Below are 14,847 nucleotides of genomic sequence, written 5' to 3' on the forward strand. Positions count from 1 at the left end.
AAGATTGTGTGAGTTTTGGTTATCTTATTTTGCGAGTCTAAAACAGACACCTATTACATTGGGCGAGTTGATTGTTTTCAATGTGAAAACATCTGGATGCGAGTTTGAGAATGGAGATTTTTAGTAACTCTGAAAAATGCGAGTTCTATTGAACTGACACCCTATTACATTAGAGAGTTGTAAAAATTTGCGAGTTTAGCACAAAACTCGCAATTTACCAAAACTGACACCCTATTACATTTGACCCTTACCATTAGTGGTGTTGGGATTCTGACTGACGGTATTCTAACCAGCGGCATCCTGACAGCTGGGATTTCAAACCCAACCCATTTTAGGTGACCATGTTTTATGTGAACACCAGGCATGTTATGTCAGATAACCCGTTGATGACCACTGCGGAAGACAGTGATTGCCCACAATGAGAGTCATCTCTGTCTACAGAGGAAAGTTGATGTTATCTCTAACAACCAGTCAGCTCCTATCATATTTAAAGTATGGTTTAGAAAATGAAAAAGAATGCCTTGCTAGGGGTTATAGTATCTTTTTTATGTGCGCCATTTTCATAAGTGTCCACAAATGTCATCTAGGCAATTAAATGATTCTTTCGTTTTGCGTTATCTGCATGGTCGGGACTGTAATCTTTCCGAATATAAATTCCAGGAGAACACGTCCTGTCCTTTGCTGCTTGTGTCGCGGACGCTGAGATTGTTAAACTGCTTCTAGATCACGGATCAGATATGTGGAACCAGGACAGTTGGGGTGAGTAGTTTTCAGAACTAGTTTCAGAAGACTACTGGGTGAGCCAATGTTTTTTCCAGGGGTTCGGGATTATTATAGATAACAGTTTATAATTTAGGCTGCTTGAGTTACTGTATTTTTAATGTGTGCGTCTAATGGTGTTTACGTGTATCCATGGTTTCCCCAGGTAACACCGTTCTGCACATCCTCGTTCTTCAACCCAACAAAAGTCTTTCATGTCAGATGTTCGATTTCCTGCTCTCTCAGGATTGTGGCTTACATGGAAAAGCCCTGAGCGAGGTTCCTAACAGGCAGGGCCTTACACCATTAAAGCTGGCCGCCGTTGAAGGAAACGTGGTTGTGAGTTCATCACGAGTCCCTATGCTTGTTTAAGGACAATAGTAAGGGAGAATGAATGGGCCCATACACAGTTGGATCCATACTTTTGGCCCAACCTCCGAGCAGCCAGATCTTTGCCAAGCAAATACATTACGTCTACGTACTAATCAAATTTCATAAAGGGAGGATAGGGACATTGTGCAAACGCCAAAAGCTCACACCCGGAAAGGGGCATTGGTTCATGACACTGGACTTGGCTTAGTGGCACGGGGTGTCTACATGCTGGGCTGCCCTTTTTTCAGCATGCTGGGGGCATGACCAGCGCTTCCTAAACTGCTGGGCTGCCCCCAGTACCTCTCTGTGGTTATTAGATACCGCTGTTCTGCCACGATTTACCAATTTTCCCTCCACTGCAGAATACTGCGGCCCGCAGGTGAGAAGACGGGACAGTGCCTGAAAAGCAGGACTGTCCTGCCAAAAGTGGGATGGTTGGGGGGATACGCATTTCCATGTTAATCAGTGTGCAAATTCAAAAAGATCCTGCCGTTCAGTGCTCGGCTATAATTCATCTGAAATAGAGGCATAATATAAAGAAGATATCTTGGGATGTTTGCCCCTTATGTTCTAGAAAATGCTTTGTTGAAGATCTACAGTATCAAACCATCTGACATGGACAAATAGCAACCAATCAGTATCTAGCTCTCATTTATCAAGTACATGGTATAAAATGTAGGCAAAACAGGTAATTCTGTAGTAGGGATTGTAGATGGGATCCCGGCGCACACTATGCCAGAGGTTGCTGACACTGGAATCCCGACAAGGGTCAGAATCCCAGCTCGACAATCCCATCAGCCGAGATCCTGAAGGTAAGTGTTAGGGCTAGTTTTAGGGTTAGGCACTAGGTGGTGGGTTAGTGTTAAGCTGCAATTGGGGAGGGTTAGGCTGCAAGACAGGAGGGAAAGGGTTAGGCTATGGGAAAGGTGGGCTAGATTTAGGGGAAGGGTTAGTTTACTTATTTTAACCGTCTGGATTCCGGCATTGGTATGGTGACCACCGGCATTGTGTGCACCAGAATCGCATACCCAACCCAATAGTAGGTATACCATAATTTCTCTACAAAGAACTCAGAGAGCAGCATCAACCTGAATTGAGGAGATCAGATACCACCCTCTATCCATGGAGAGAAGCAAGAGTGGTTCAAACCTGGAGGAAAAGCTGGATTGTGCCACACAGGAGTAATGGGGGATTGGCAGGAGGTGGTTTAAAAATTATTTTTACAATGATCCCAGATAGAGCACGTAAAAGCAATAACTGGCCATTCTGTAAAATGATAGTTAGAAGTTGACTGGTTGCTATGGTCAACCTCTCCACCTGTCATCTCTGGAAGGTTTGATACAGTACATCTCCCCGTGTTTGAGGTTTAATCTTCACCATGTGGTGTCTTCTCATGACAGATGTTCCAGCACTTAATTCAGGCAAAGCGAAAAGTCCAATGGGCATTTGGCCCAGTTACCAACATGTTGTATGACATGTCCGAGATCGACTCATGGGAGGACCAAGAGTCCATACTTGAGCTCATTGCATCATCAAACAAGAGCCAGGTGAGTGGGGGTATTACCGTAATTAGCCGTATTGCCCATGCTTCATTGAGTCTCGCAATGCACACATTGGAAGATACTGCAGGCCATTACTTCACTTGGTACTAGTTATGCCACTGAGGCATGAATGTGATACAGTGTGACCAAATATATCTCAAGTCTACACTCAAGAGACTTTGGTCTAACTTGTTCCAGTTTTTCGCCCCTTTGACATTCTCCATGGTTTTTCTGTCCCAAGGCTCACAAAATACTGAATATTCCCCCAGTCAAAGAGCTGCTAAAGAAGAAATGGCAGAGAACGGGACGTCCGTATATGCTGTTCCTGGCCACTATCTATGTATTCTATATCATCTGTGTGTCCCTATGTTGTGCCAACCGACCTCTCAAACCACGAGAAGGAAACATCACGGACCCCAAAGACATTACCCTCTATGTTCAGAAAACACTACAGGTGGGACAGGATGGGTAATGCTACTAACGTACACTTAGACCAAATAGTTTTCCATAGTTAGAAGTAGAGCAGTGTATGTATTAGAGACATCTATGGTAACTGGGGTGAGGGATGATGGAAGCCAAGCAGATGTTTGCTTTCATTGTCTAAACTGCACTAGGGAAATATAATCTGATTGGTTGCCATAGGCAGCAACACAAAATTTATATTTTGCAACACTTGCTTCCTCTATGTTGTCAAAAGTCACCCTTGCAGTAAGTCTGCTCGCAGAGCTCAACATTCAGTAGCGTTTCCATTGTCTCTTTTCTCTTCCCTGTAATCCCCCTATCTTCTTGTAGAGCTCTGCTATCATACTCTTATATTAGCTTGGGTTGTGACCCGGTGGGAAGGGATCTATGTGACATCATTGTGGCTGTGATGTCACTGGGAGACTGCCCAGCACAGAGAACTGGAAATATAACAATTAAGCTGATTGGGTGCTATGGGCAACTTCTCCACTTCTCCATGCTTTTCATTGCTTGATACATCATAAACCCCTTGGTCTGAGTTGAGTTATAGGGATCTTCCTTCTCGGCTCCTGGTGCCCGTAAGGGGTGGAGCTTGCGGTGTTATTGTCATGTCGCTATGATTTTATTTTCCATCACTTATCTTACATTTTCTTGTACCCGAAGGAAGCGTATGTCACAACGGGCGATTACCTGAGACTATTCGGAGAGATTGTATCTGTAACTGGAGCTGTTATATTTTTGATAATCGAGGTGAGATTGATTACTTCATAGTTCTTACACACTGGGCCTGATTCAGACCCGCTCGCAAGCGCATAGCGCTCACAACCGGGTCGATGGCTGGGCAGTGCGCACGCGCGTCGTGCTGACGGCGCGTGCATGAGCCCCGGGGCGAGCAAGAAATCACTCGCTTCGGGGCTCGCAGCAAAACGGGGCGGCTGTCGATGTTGATCGACAGCTCGCCCCGTTTTGTAGGTGGGTCGGGGGGGTGGCTTGCCAAACGGAGGCGTTCACGAGTGATGTCAGTGGTGAGCATCCGGCTCTATTGGAGCCGGAAGCTCACTGGGGCTTGCAGCAGATGAGACCCTACCACAAGGGTCTCATCGCAAGCCCCGATGGTCACGATAGTCGGGACCATCGCGACCATCACCTGGCCGCTCGCTAAAGATGTAGATGGGTAACCCACAGCTTAGCCAGAAGGCCGGCTCAAAAAAAAAAAATGCCGCCCTGATTCAGAGCGAGCGCTCTGAAAGAGCGTCCGGCTCTGAATCAGGGCCACTGCTTGGACGACAATTTGGTCATTTGAATTGTAATCGAACAACCGTATCTGGATTACCTGGGCCAACGTATATGGTCTCAGATCTCATTGTCCAGTCAGGCTGGATGCCAGATCTGTCGTGTGTTTGGGTACGAATTGTTCTCTGGGACTGATTCACAGTTGTATGTATACCCGATGGTTTTTAAGATAGATAAGATAGTTATATACTTTTATTGTCATTGCAAAAGAACAACGAAATTACAAAAACCAGGTAACCACATATGCATCATAGCATGGAGCGACTCACATTACAGTAGTTTAAAATCACCAGTCAGGTTCAATCTAACAAAAATTGATGCAAAAAAAACTGTTCCTATACCTCGAAGCGCTGGATTTGATACACCGGAAGCACCTTTTTGATGGTAAAAGGGAAAACACACTATAGTCCAGATGCTGGCAATTTCCTTTACGTAAACTGTTTTTTAATATACAATTCCTCAATAGAAGGCAACTCGCTGCCAATGATACTTTATATAAATATAAGCGTTCTTGGGCCTTCTTATCATGGCCACAACATTAAAATGCCAGGATAAATTGTCAGACATAATAATACCCAATCATTTAAAATCTTTTACCCTCTCCATCTCCAAGCACAACTCCAACAGTGGGCGGACTACGTATGCTCTAGAGCCGCAGTAAGCATGTGCTGAAATGCAGATGAGGCCCTGGTCACAGTGTCAGGGAAGGTGCAGCTTGATTGATAGGCTGCGCCCATTTGGGAGCTGGGAGGCTGTGCATTGCAGAGAAAGGAGTGCAGGCCCTGTTTACTGGGCTTTACAATGCCAGTGTCTGCTTCTTCTGATTCAGCAGTGGAGTTCGGGCGTCCATTCTGAGGGCTTTATTTCATTCTTGCCTTCCCTCCTGATTTGGTCTTGAGCCTCCTGGCCCGTGGCACCCCCCCCCCCCCTGCTGTTCCACGATAAACCTCGGGGACCCGTGACGGAATTCACGCTGTGGCCACGCCCCCTGCTTCACATTGCCGTTAATCGAAACATTGTGAAAAGGGGGAGGGGCTACGATGATGTTGATGTGGTCATGTGGCCCCACCCCATGCCCCACCCCCATTTGCAGCAACACGCCCCCCACTGTGATCGACAGCTCCCTCCCGGGAAACGAGGGAGCTAAAAGTCTGTAAGTATGGTTTATTTATCAAGCAGTGGACCACTGAGGAACTCGCCCATGTCATCCAATCAGCTTTGAACTAACATTTATTAAGTACAGTTTATAAAATAATAGGTAGGAGCTGATTGGTTGCCATGGGCAACTTCTCCACTGGTCAGTCTCACTACGTTTTTCACTGCTTGATAAATAAACCTGTGAGTATGTTAAGGCTTACTCAGATGGCCAATGGCTGACCAATGGTGATCCAATGCAGCAGCTTCGGACGCAGCCCTTGGATCTGCAATTCTTTTGGCTTCAGATGCGGCAATAGCATATATTTGCATGGCCGCTGTGCAAGGGCGTTTCTAGAGAGGAGGGGGCCCGTGTGCAGTCTCCGACACGGGCCCCCTCCTCTCTGTCCGGCGGCCGGCAGCACACTGAGCTGTGCGCGGCCAGCACCGGAGTTATAGACTCTGGGCACTAGAGTGTACCCAGAGTCTATAGAGAATGCGCGGGTCACCGTGAAAATGGCCATGACGGCCACCTTCCCTGTACTGCTCATGCGCAAACGACAGGTAAATGGCCGCAGCGGCCATTTTCCAGCCGTTTTAACAGCGCCGGACCCCCTAGAGCCTGTTTGTCATGATTTCTGTTGAGCTTTATGACACAGAGGGGCAGATTTATCAAGCCATGGAGATAAATAAAGTGGATAGAGATAAACGGGTCTATTTACTAAGCCTTGGATGGACATAAAGTCGACGGAGATAAAGGGCCTGATTCAGACCCACTCGCAAGCGGCTGTCCGCTCGCAAGTGGGTTGATGTTGTGCACTGCGCATGCGCACGACGGTGGGAGCTCTGTCGTGCGCATGCGCCAGACGCGACGAGCGAAGGACTTTCCTTCGCTTGTTGTGTCTGATCAAAGGGGGCGTGCTGTCGATGTTGATTGACAGCACGCCCCCTTTGGTGGGCGTGCCGGGGGCGTGCCTCCCTGATGGGGGCGTTCCCAAGGGAACGCCTACCGTCAGAAGCCGGCCCACTGACATCACTAGTGATGTCAGTGGGAGTGATTTTGGCTCTGATAGAGCCAAAATCACTCTGGGCCTTGCGGTTGAAAAACTCAACCGCAGGCTTCGGCTCGCAGTGGCGATGGTCGCGATGGTCAAGACCATCGCGGCCATCAAACTGCACGCTCGTATAGGCTGTGGGTTGTGACCCACAGCTATACGAGCGTCCAGGAGGACGCTCCATAATTATGGAGGACGGCCCTCATTCAGAGCGTGCGCTCTGCTCAGAGCGTACGACTCTGAATAAGGGCCAGAGTCCCAACCCACCAGCTCCTAACTTTCATTTTTCAAACACGGCAGTTAGGAGCTGATTGGCTGGTACTTTATCTCTATTCAAGGCTTAGTAAATAGACCCCAAAGTACCAAGCAACCAGCCCCTGTCATTTTTCGAGCACTTTATCTCTCTCCAAGGTTTGATACATCGCACCCAGGAGACTTTCACCCGAATATGAAACCAAAATTTTAGTTTTGGTTGGATTTTAGTAAATTCTAATATAATCCTGAATGATACTTTTCATTCACCCCCCCCTCTTCCATTGCGTCAGCACTCCCTGATGCCTGTAATAGTCTAGCAATGCGTTGCTCTTTCCCTGCACCCCTTGCCTGTTACTAGGGCTGGTAATGAGGATCCACTTTCTGTGTAACTTTCTTATTCATAAGCCTGGATAGCTCACGGGGGAGGGGCATCGACAACAGACGGCCCCTCAGCAGGAAAGAAGATTGCAGGGCTGTAACCATACAGGCATCAGATGACATGGTAGCAGTCAGCATTATAGTGTCATTTATTATCATCATCATCCTTTATTTATATGGCGCCACAAGTGTTCCGCAGCGCCTTACATAGTACATACAACTAGTAAGTGAACAAGAAACAAGTAAATTACATTACATTACAGTGTAGGACAAGGACACGACTTATATACATTGCTGCAATAGTGATTAGAGCACTCACAATAAGCTGCCGGGAGTTGGCAGAGACGTGTTAGGTGCCCTAATGGGGAGTAGAGAGTAGAAGAAAATGTAAAGAGAAGCACATGAGGGAGGAGGTCCCTGCTCATGAGAGCTTACATTCTAAGGGGAGGGGTAGACAGGCATGACACAGAAGGGGAGGGGCAGACAGGCGTGACACAGAAGGGGAGGGGCAGACAGACAGTGGTGACACAGAAGGGGAGGGGCAGACAAACAGGCGTGACACAGAAGGGGAGGGGCAGACAGACAGTGGTGACACAGAAGGGGAGGGGCAGACAGACAGGCGTGACACAGAAGGGGAGGGGCAGACAGACAGGCGTGACACAGAAGGGGAGGGGCAGACAGACAGGCGTGACACAGAAGGGGAGGGGCAGACACACAGGCGTGACACAGAAGGGGAGGGGCAGACAGAGTGGTGACACAGAAGGGGAGGGGCAGACAGACAGGCGTGACACAGAAGGGGAGGGGCAGACAGACAGGCGTGACACAGAAGGGGAGGGGCAGACAGACAGGCGTGACACAGAAGGGGAGGGGCAGACAAACAGACGTGACACAGAAGGGGAGGGGCAGACAGACAGGCATGACACAGAAGGGGAGGGGCAGACAGACAGGCGTGACACACAAGGGGAGGGGCAGACAGGCGTGACACAGAAGGGGAGGGGCAGACAAACAGGGGTGACACAGAAGGGGAAGATAGGGAGGAGAGAGCATGAGGTGGGTTAGGATGAGAGCTGAAAGGCCTTGATGAAGTAGTGGGTCTTGAGAGCCCGTTTGAAGATTTGTAGAGAGGTGGAGAGCCTGATCAGGAGAGGGAGAGCGTTCCAAAGGTAGGGAGCAGCACCGGCAAAATCTCAGATGCGGGAGTGGGAGGAGGTAATCAGTTGGCAAGAGGCGGCATGCATTAGTTGGGCGAAGTGGACGGGCAGCAGTGTGAGGGGAGAGAAGGTCAGAAATGTATAGGGGAAAGGATTTGGTGAGGGCTTTGTAGGCGAATGTAAGAACCTTGAATGTAAGTCATTTCTGTAACTCCACCGAAAACTGCATTTTTTCCATTTGGAGTGGATCTATTCATTAATTGGCTTCAAATTATGAATGCAATTAAAATTATTATTATTTTTAACACTGACAATGTTTTTAGCTTTCACAGGTACGGAGGATTGGGATTAAATGTTTTCTATTACATACATTCTGGACGGATATGTTCCATATTGTCGGGTGAGTTAAGGCCGTCGTGCTGTAGAAATGCGTTGGGTGACTGGTATCTCTATACCATGTTGTGGCAAGTCCTACTGTGCTGTACCCCTCTTGCTATTACACACACAACATTTATGATGATGATAATAATAATAATAATAATAATATTTTACTGAGCCAAGGAGTACATGTCATTAGTGCATCTGCTGTTTCATGAATAGATAAAATTCCCTATGTACAGCAAAAATATAAACAAAAAATGTAAAAGTGATCTGTCCAATTTGATTGTACAATGAAAGTTTAACTCAGGTTTCTTTGTGTATATATGGACAACTGCTTATTTCTTTTGCCGCTTTAAATGCATAGGTCAAAGCCGACGATCATCTGCCGGCTTTGACAAAGCAACATATTGTAAGGTGTGAGCGGACATTTTCCACATGAACCTGTAAGACAAGTTCTTATCTGAAAAAGACTTTAGAGCAAGGATGGTTCTTCCAATGAACTGTTTGGCTTCTGCTTTAAACTCCCTAACGGCTGATAACCCAGAGACCCAATCATCTCCTTCTCCTATATACACACTACATAATATATGAACACTTTATAACAAAAACGACTAACAACAGTGTAGCGTTACATTGGTCAAATTTATTTTTGACGTTTAAATATCATTTAGAAAAAGTAATGGTAGTGGATGAAAACCCGGGCAGGGAAATTAGATGTTGTGTTTGTATCCAGCTATAAATGTCCTTAGTTTAGTGAGTTGCCTTCTTCATTGCCTCACATTTATTGAATTAACGTACTGCTCTTTATCGTGGGTTAAAACCTAGAGCACCACCATCATACGTTCAATTTTATCCATCACAATATTAAAGTACTGTTGGTTTAAGGGAATTGGTATGAAATACCGTCGGCCGCATGGCCGGCGGTTCGATTCCCGTCAGCGGCAGCCCGACAGAAGCAGAGTGCGACGCAGCGGAAGCCCGACAGCGCTGGAAATCACGATCGTGGATAGGTAAGTATCCACTAACCTAACCTAACCCCCCTAACCCTCCTTAGGGGTGCCTAACCCTAACTTCCCCCCCAAGTGCCTAAGCCTAATCCCCCCTCTAAGTGCCTAACCCTAACCACCCCCTTCCCTGCTGCCTAAACCTAAGTCCCCCGGGGGGGTGCCTAACCCTAAGTCCCCCCCGGGAGTGCCTAACCCTAACCCTCCCTCCCCCTAGCTTAACCCTAACCCTCCCGGAGGGGTGCCTAACCCTAAGTCCCCCCCGGGAGCCCTAAACCTAACCCTCCCCCCCGCGGCTGTCCGCTCGTGGCGCCCGGCATCACTACGATCGTGATGCCGGGCGCCGGTCTCCTGGCGTCGGGGAAATGCGGGCGTCTACATCTAGACGCCCGGCATTTCACCCTTGCCGGGATAAGACAGTCGGGAAGCCGGCTGCCGGTATTTAGGCAGTCGGCTTCCCGATTGCCTCCCGGTTTAAGACACTTTGCCTATATATTGGCCAATTCGTTTTGAGAGTCCTGTGTTGGATTATAACCCCTCCGCCGCTTCACACAGCCCAGGGGGTTTAACGATGCTCAGGCTAAATGTCAGACCTGCGTCCCTCAGAATTAGGGATGTGCACCGACCCCCGTGTTTTGGTTTTGGATCTGTATCTCCTTCAAGCTTTTGGATCCGGATTTGGTTTTGCAAAACCACCTTCAAGTGTTTTGGTTTCGGATCTGGATTTTTGAAAAAAAATACAGGTTGAGTCTCCCATATCCAAAATGCTTGGGACCAGGGGTATTTTGGATATCGGAATAATCCGTATTTTGGAATAATTGCATACCATAATGACATATCTTGGAAAAGGGACCCAAATCTAAACACAGAATGCATTTGTGTATTATATACACCTTATACACAGCCTGCAGGTCATTTTATACCATATTTTTTATCATTTTGTGGCTCAAACAAAGTTTGTGTACATACATGAAATTCATTTATGTTTCATATACATCTTATACACACAGCCTGAAGGTCATTTTATACAATATTTTTTATAATTTTGTGCATTAAGCAAAGTTTGTGTACGTTGAACCATTAAAAAGCAGAGGTTTCACTAACTCAGTCATACTAAAAATATTCCGTATTTCGGAATATTCCGTAATTCAGAATATTTGGATATGGGAGACTCAACCTGTATAGATAAAAAGTTTTAAAAACAGCTAAAATCATGTAATTTATGCAATCCAAAAAAAAAATTCAGATTTAAAATCCAAATTCCGAACCGCAAAAAACCCCCAGAAATCTGAATCCACCCGAATTTCGTGAATCTGGGTAAATCCGGGTCGCAGTTCAGATATTGTTGCGGTTCGGAATTCAGATTTTAAATCCGAATTTGGGGTTTTGGAAGAATCCAGATCCCAAACCAAAACACTTGAGGGTGGGTTTGCAAAAACAAATCCAGATCCAAAACCTTGAAGGAGATCCAGATCCAAAACCAAAACATGGGGGTCGTTGCACATCCCTACATACAATATATACACAAGCAAGTAGCATCATACTGCCCTAGATTAACCTACAAATTAAAATGCACAATAGATAAACAAGTTAAAGTTTTTAGGTGTCAGGTTGCGGCCTACGATCGTCCGTTACTCACCTCAGCGCCAGCTTCTCCTGACCTCTGGAGCGGTCAGACGCCAGGTGCAGCAGCGAGTGACGCGCTGAGGATTATGCCTGGGGTCTGCTAGGACATGCATGTGCTGCTCCGTGATTTGGTTCCTGCGCTTACCATCATGAACGCAGCCATGACAGTCTACATCACATGATTAGCCCTTTACCCAATGGTACCATTGGTTGCTGTCAGCTGACACTATCCTCCAATGGACCTCTACCTTAGGGTATTTAGCCGGGCACTGGACAACAGGAAGTTGCCTTTACAACGTCATTACTTCCAGTGAATACTTGCTGTCGCAGCGTTGCAGGTTCCAGGTGGGAGCTTGGGTCAGCTGCTGATGTGGACAAATGTGCCCCTTTGCCTAGCTCCCCCTTTCCTTTACAGCACACACTGCTGATGAAAACATTTTCCCCCTTTGTAGCGTGGGCATAGTATTTTAAAAAACAAATTGGTGGGGGCATGGTCACACCTTTTCGGATTTGGAAATACTACCACAGTACCTGGGCCCATGTCAGCTCTCGATGGCCCTTACCACAACCGTCCTCTCATGATTATGGGCATGATTCAGAGCTGTGTGTAGACCGGGCGGTTACACACAACTGTGATGTTTAACATTCGGCGCATGCGCAGGATCTGTACTGCGCATGTGCCGGTCACTAACTGCGATGGTGGTCGCAGTTCTCCCTAAGCCACAACATGAGTGACGTCAGCGTTCTTGAAAACAAGGGTGTCGGCCCCATTTTTATAGCGCGCCGAGGCGCCCCGGCAGAGTGTAGACCCCTGGCCATACTGCGTAACCTCATGGTTACTCAGCTGGCCCTATGTTCTCGCAGATGGTCCGGTGCTGCATCATTGGACGAGGCAGCGGATTATAGAAGCCGGCAGAAGGCGCCTATTTACACAAGATGCCTCCCGGCACATTAGCATACTAACACACTGCCTCTGCGTCTTTGCTGTGCGCACTGCGTCCACCTCTGAATCAGGCCGAATTATTGAGCGCAAGACCTGGATGGGACTGGGGTGGTGTCCTGATGAGAGGAAGGGAGAAGCAACAAGCTGGAAGCCATAGACCAAGGCGGCTGTTTATCAGTAGGTGCCCGATCCCGGTGTTTCGGAAGGATTTTTTTATCACTGCTGCAGTTTACCAAAACAATCTGTTCAGAGTGGTAAAGGTTACCTCAGTGCCGTAACTAGCTATGGGCGACCAGTGCCGGCGCACAGATCGCAGAGGCTATATGGATGGCAACGCCCACCCGCCACCTGGAACGGCACCCTGCCTGCACAGTGTATGCAGCCGATTAGGTGTGCTGAAGATGCCTGGTTAGCGCTGCACTTACTGGAGTAGTCCCCTTCAACACAACATCATGACATTACGCGCTCTGTGGCCGGGGCGGGCACAGGGCGTCACCGTAACCTATACAGCTCTGGGTTACCTTACTGCTTCTCTAGGTCAGTATCTGCAGATGTGTGTGTACAAGAACTGACTTGCACAATGGACTTTCAGCTACGATAATGAGTTGTTGTTGTTTTTTTAAGTTTAAATATAAAACACTTTTTGTTTTATAAATCATAAACTTTTTATATATTGAATTAATGACTTATTCTAAGAATAAAGCATTTTTATCATTATGTTAATCTGTGATCGCCCTATAAAACAGGCAGTGCGGCAGTACAAAGTTGGCTTCTTGCTGCAAAAAACGTAACATCGCCGGCTATACCAGTGTTATCCCTTTGATGTACGAGGACTTTTTGATAAATCTTCACCTGACAGATACTGCAGTGGGAGCTGCAGGTTTTCCTGAAATTGAGAGTAGTTATAGAGGCAACAGTCCAGATTGGGAAAACTGTGACAAATTAGGTCTTACCTCTGGTTCGCCCGCACTGTGCTCATTTTATATAAGGCATAACATTTTTGAAAAACAATCTTTTTCAAAAAAAGTTTGCCAACTAGAAATTGGGACGGTTGGCAGTTATGGGGTGTTAAGGTCGCCAAAATAAATAAATAAATCCATACATCCATGTTGATTCTTAAAATGTTGTAGCATTATATTTAAATATCTCTATCCAGCTGATCTTCTACATATCCGCCAAGAGGGTTTTGCATGCTGGTATCATGGTGTAATATTAGAATAATAATATACTACTGTAATTCATGTAAAGCATTTAGGAATGTACAACAATCATTTGGGAGACACTTCTTCCAACAGCAATGTCCTTGTATTTACAGAATCTCCTTTTCTTGCCTGGTCCTGGTGGTCCTGGTTCTGCGACTGACTGACACAGGCGGAGAGGTCATCCCAATGTCTATGGCGCTGGTGCTCGGCTGGTGCTATGTCATGTATTTTGCCCGTGGATTCCAGATGCTCGGACCCTTCACAATCATGATTCAAAAGGTGTCAAGATTCGGCTCATGCTTACTTTATCCTATAGGATTCTTCAATAGCATCTCAGCGTACACGAGAGACAACCATAATTTTTATTTTGGGGACAAATCCTGCTGTATACTGGCCCTGAATTAAACCTTATTTTGCATATTAAAGTTACTGTAGAAGGTTTGCAAACCGCTAACCCACATCTGGTTATGTGTGTGCACTCGCCTACAGTGTGGAGTGCCTGGCCACATGGAGTGTGCCCGGCTTCAACACCTGTCCGCACCACTCAAATCTCTTGATATAGTTAAAAAAAAAAAAAATACCAACCCATCCACATAATTCCAGAGAGATTAAAAAAAAAAAAAAAAAAACTGACTGTTTATCCAAATGCACATTTCCTGTTCACTAGTAATGGTGACTTAAGGTGCATACACAAACAACGATTTAGTAAATGAACGATTTTAGTAAATGATTTTCATTCATTTTTTCAAGGGAAAAATGAACGAAACTCCTTTACTAAAACCGTTCATTTACTAAATGTAATGAACGATTTTTTTGAACTACAAATGATTATTGCATATTCCCTTACTGAAAATCGTTGAGTTGGTAAGTCTGACTGAACTACCAACTACAAACGTGAACGCACATAAACGATAATCGTTCTTCGTTTTAACTCAGAAAGTGAACGATTTTTTTCAACGAATGAACGATAAACTATATCATTATCGATAATCGTTCAAAAAATTGTTGTGTGTGTATGCACCTTTACTAATAAATTCTTCTTTCTATGATAATACAGATGGCTGCAAGTGATCTGCTGACATTCTCCTGGCTTATGGGCGTGGTGGTGTGTGGGTACAGCTTGGGTAAGGAAAATATAGACGTATTCCTGTATTGACCTGTAATTTTACATTCTACGGCACTTTTGTCAGTGTCCAAGGCACATATTGTTGTAAGAAATTAACCACAGATACAATCTCCTATGTTTTTTGCGGCAGTACTGTACTCCATTCTATGTAAAGCCCCTGTACCT

At 46.2% G+C, this 14,847-nt stretch overlaps 1 protein-coding gene across 2 annotated transcripts in view; it reads left to right on the top strand.

Moving 5' to 3' along the window:
- The window catches only part of LOC148477857 (transient receptor potential cation channel subfamily V member 6-like), a 62,824-nt gene that overhangs the window by 33,385 nt on the left and 14,592 nt on the right, over window positions 1-14,847 (top strand). The window contains exons 5-12 of one of the 2 annotated variants that reach the window (XM_088456092.1): window positions 661-759; window positions 926-1,098; window positions 2,532-2,678; window positions 2,914-3,126; window positions 3,798-3,884; window positions 8,724-8,800; window positions 13,670-13,835; window positions 14,614-14,680. In XM_088456092.1, coding sequence (XP_088312218.1) covers window positions 661-759; window positions 926-1,098; window positions 2,532-2,678; window positions 2,914-3,126; window positions 3,798-3,884; window positions 8,724-8,800; window positions 13,670-13,835; window positions 14,614-14,680 — 1,029 coding nt within the window. The remainder of the gene's footprint in view (window positions 1-660; window positions 760-925; window positions 1,099-2,531; window positions 2,679-2,913; window positions 3,127-3,797; window positions 3,885-8,723; window positions 8,801-13,669; window positions 13,836-14,613; window positions 14,681-14,847) is intronic. The other variant, XM_088456093.1, reaches the window with a different exon arrangement.

The sequence above is a fragment of the Taudactylus pleione genome, unplaced genomic scaffold (assembly GCF_031769625.1).
Source record: "Taudactylus pleione unplaced genomic scaffold, aTauple2 ptg000685l, whole genome shotgun sequence".
NCBI lineage: Eukaryota > Metazoa > Chordata > Amphibia > Anura > Myobatrachidae > Taudactylus > Taudactylus pleione.